The sequence below is a fragment of the Pteropus medius genome, unplaced genomic scaffold (assembly GCF_902729225.1).
Source record: "Pteropus medius unplaced genomic scaffold, Ma_sr-lr_union100, whole genome shotgun sequence".
Lineage (NCBI taxonomy): Eukaryota > Metazoa > Chordata > Mammalia > Chiroptera > Pteropodidae > Pteropus > Pteropus medius.
In genome coordinates, this window is record NW_024343156.1 from 2473 (window position 1) to 5690 (window position 3218).

The 3218-nt window shown below is 51.0% G+C and overlaps 1 gene segment (V, D, J or C); it reads left to right on the top strand.

Annotated features, from left to right (window-relative positions):
• Window positions 1–309: 309 nt before the first annotated feature.
• On the top strand, window positions 310–1097 carry LOC120606094 (immunoglobulin lambda variable 1-40-like). The segment is given in 2 exon segments: window positions 310–407; window positions 520–1097. Coding segments are annotated over 2 exon segments (624 nt in total).
• The last annotated feature ends 2121 nt before the right edge of the window (window positions 1098–3218 follow it).

A 3218-nucleotide genomic window follows, 5' to 3' on the forward strand; every position in this document is an offset into this window, starting at 1 on the left:
TCACACAATAATGTGTCTGTGGCTGGACACCAGGGAACGTGCTGTCCCGTTCCTGAATTTCTGAGGTTGATCAGAACTGGGGCCAGCCACCTGGTCCTGCCTGTGCCCTCTGCTCAGGCCTCACGGCTGTGACCTCCCCAATCCCTTGGGCCCTACACAGCCTCGCACCTGCTCACCATTTGACACCCTAAGGCAGAGGAGCCTGACTCGGGTCCCAGTGAGGGATCAGAAAGCTTTGGGTCTCATTTGCATGAGTGGACCCTCCCTCTGTCAGAGCTTGAAGAGGGGAGGGAGAGACGTGGGGGAAGCTCTGCCTCAGCTGTGGGGACACAGAGGGCAGGACGCGGTGATCATCTCCACCATGACCTGGTCCCCTCTCCTCCTCACCCTCCTCGCTCACTGCACAGGTGACCGGATAAGGGGACAGTGGAGGGGACCCTGGGAGGCCACACGGAGCTCTGCTCCCTTATCTTTACTCCAGCCCCAGCATGACCATCTCTGTGTCTCTCCCTCTTCCAGGCTCCTGGGCCCAGTCTGTGCTGACCCAGCCGTCCTCAGTGTCTGGGGCCCTGGGACAGAGTGTCACCATCTCCTGCACTGGAAGCAGCTCCAACGTCGGGAATTATAATGTGCAGTGGTTCCAGCAGTTCCCGGGAAAAGCCCCCAAACGCCTCATCTATGGTAATAGCAATCGAGACTCCGGGGTCCCCGACCGATTCTCTGGCTCCAAGTCTGGCAACTCGGCCTCCCTCACCATCCGTGGGCTCCAGGCTGAGGACGAGGCCGATTATTACTGCGAGACATATGACAGCAGTCTAGATACTCGCACAGTGCTCCAGGCCCGTGGGGAAGTGAGACAAAAACCTGCTGACCCCCTGCAACGGGGCTTCCCTGTGCAGCCCTACTCTTCTTACAGGAAAGCACGTTCTCTTTTCTGTTTGGAAAATCTGAGGTCAGAAACCCACACCAGAAAACCTGTCTGCTACCTCTGTCCACATTGTGTGATTTTCTTAAGTGACCTGAAGTTCCTGGATGTGGGGTGGGTGGACCTAGGGACAGAGTCCATGAGAGATGTTTTGGAGCTGGGACTGTCATAACACAAAATGCAGATGGGAACCTTAACTAACAGAAATGTGTTTTCCCAAAGTTCTGGATTCTGGAAGTCCAAGGCAGAGGCGTGGGCAGGTGGGTCTCTCCCGAGACCTCGCTCCTTGGCCGGCAGACGGCTGCATTCTCCCCGAGTCCTACACGGCCTTCTCTCTGTGTGCGCTCACCCCTGGTTTCTCCTTCTCTTCTCATAATGACACCGGCCCTTCTGATTGGGCACCACCCACATGAGCTCCTTTACCTTAGTTACTTCCTCAAGGCCTGGTCTTCAGAGGCTGTCACCTGCGGGGTGACGGTTTCCACATGGAATGTGGAGGGAACACAGTTCAGTCCACATCACGGGGTCAGGACAGGGCCAGGGACGCAGATTCAACTGTGTCTGACTCAGGAGAGTCTCTTTGCAGATGATGTGCATCCACACCATGTACTGAGCACCTACTATGTGCCTGATTTGGGTCTAGGAGCTTGGGATGCAGTGTGGACAAGACAGGAGGCTCCCTGTGCTCAGAGAGCAGACACTGCCTGAGAAAAGAAACGGGACAAATGAGCCAATATATTGTGTCCTCGGGCTGATTTCCCACCTGGGTACAAAATGCCTCTGTGGTCCCAGGCATCACATGCACACGAGAAACCCCTCGGAAAGATAGAGGCTTGTCCCCCGACACATTGGCAGGAACCCCAGTCTTCAGCGTGGCTGGACCCGATCACTCACGCATCTCCTTGACACCATCATGGTGACCAGGGAGGAGATTGTCTGATTGTTTAGGTTACACAGCCCCTGTCCGGTTGGAACTGGGGTCAGTCACAGACTAACCACAGTGCTGGGAGATTTGGGGTCCAAAGTGAATTTAAAACATGATGGAACTTTCAGCAAATATATCCCCACCACACACATCACATTTCTCCTCCCCCTCATCGTTAGTTCAAGTGAGACACTGTGGACACTGGGATCTGGGCAGGGACACAGGCTAGGCTGTCCCTGTCTCATAGAGCTGCAGCTCACTCACTGACCATTCTGATATTCCTGCAATAGATCAATTCCAGGCCAAGACACGCTCAGCCGCATCCACGGGGTATCGATCTGAAATTCATGTAGCCCCAGGAGAAGCAGAAAGATGGCTTCACTTTCCAGAGGTAGAAGGAAGTTAGAGCAGGTTCAAGAACCCTCATTGGTGGCCACTTCCACGCCACCCCTGAGACTTTCTCCACTGGTCACTCTGTCAAATGATGACCAGACTCAGGGGCCAGCACTCAAAACTCTGCTCTGTCCACACCCTCCATCTGGGGGTGACTTTTCCCCCAAAACCAAGAACCTGCCTCCGTGTTCACCTCTGGGTCATGTCTGAGAGTCACCACCTCGCAGGTTCATGGACACAGGAGCAGGATGAGACTCAGCCTGCTTCTGATTCTTCTGTGACTCTGCCTCTGCAGGACATAAATTCAATTGCAATACGAGAATAAAATTCTCCTGATTTCCCCACCTTGGAATGTCCTCGTCACTGTCCTGAAATATTGTGTGTGTGTCCATAATATCATGCTAAGTCCTCAGGCCAAGGGTCATTTACCTTCCCAGATTGCACCCTATCCCTTCCGGTCTCATCTCCTGTCCATCCATCAGTTTCCAGCCCAAACATCGTCTTCAGCTCATTGACACAAAAGTGTGTGTGTGTGCAGGGGTAAATTTTTAGAAAAAAACAGGGCATGCAGAGAAAACTTTTAGGCATCTTGGGAATCACTCCAGGACCCAAAAAATTAATCTCTGCACTTAAGGACAGCCCTGGGTCACAATATATAAGTAGATAAGGTTAAAGAATCCACTTAGATCAGCTACTCATCTCCAGAGTGTCAGAGAATAATTTTGAAACGTTACACACATGGCTCTCATACAGATAAAGCATGAACATCTGTCCTATGTTTTGTTCAACTCATATTTATTGAAGAGAACACTGAGATGGTAAAGAATTTAAGAGAATTTTTTTTTTATAAAAGAATTTTTTTCCATGAAGAAATGACCAATGATGCAAATTGTGTTTCTTAGAGATAAAATGGTTAATGTTTTAAGAGGTAATAAAATTATAAATTTGGGATATATCTTCTCCTGTTACAAAAAC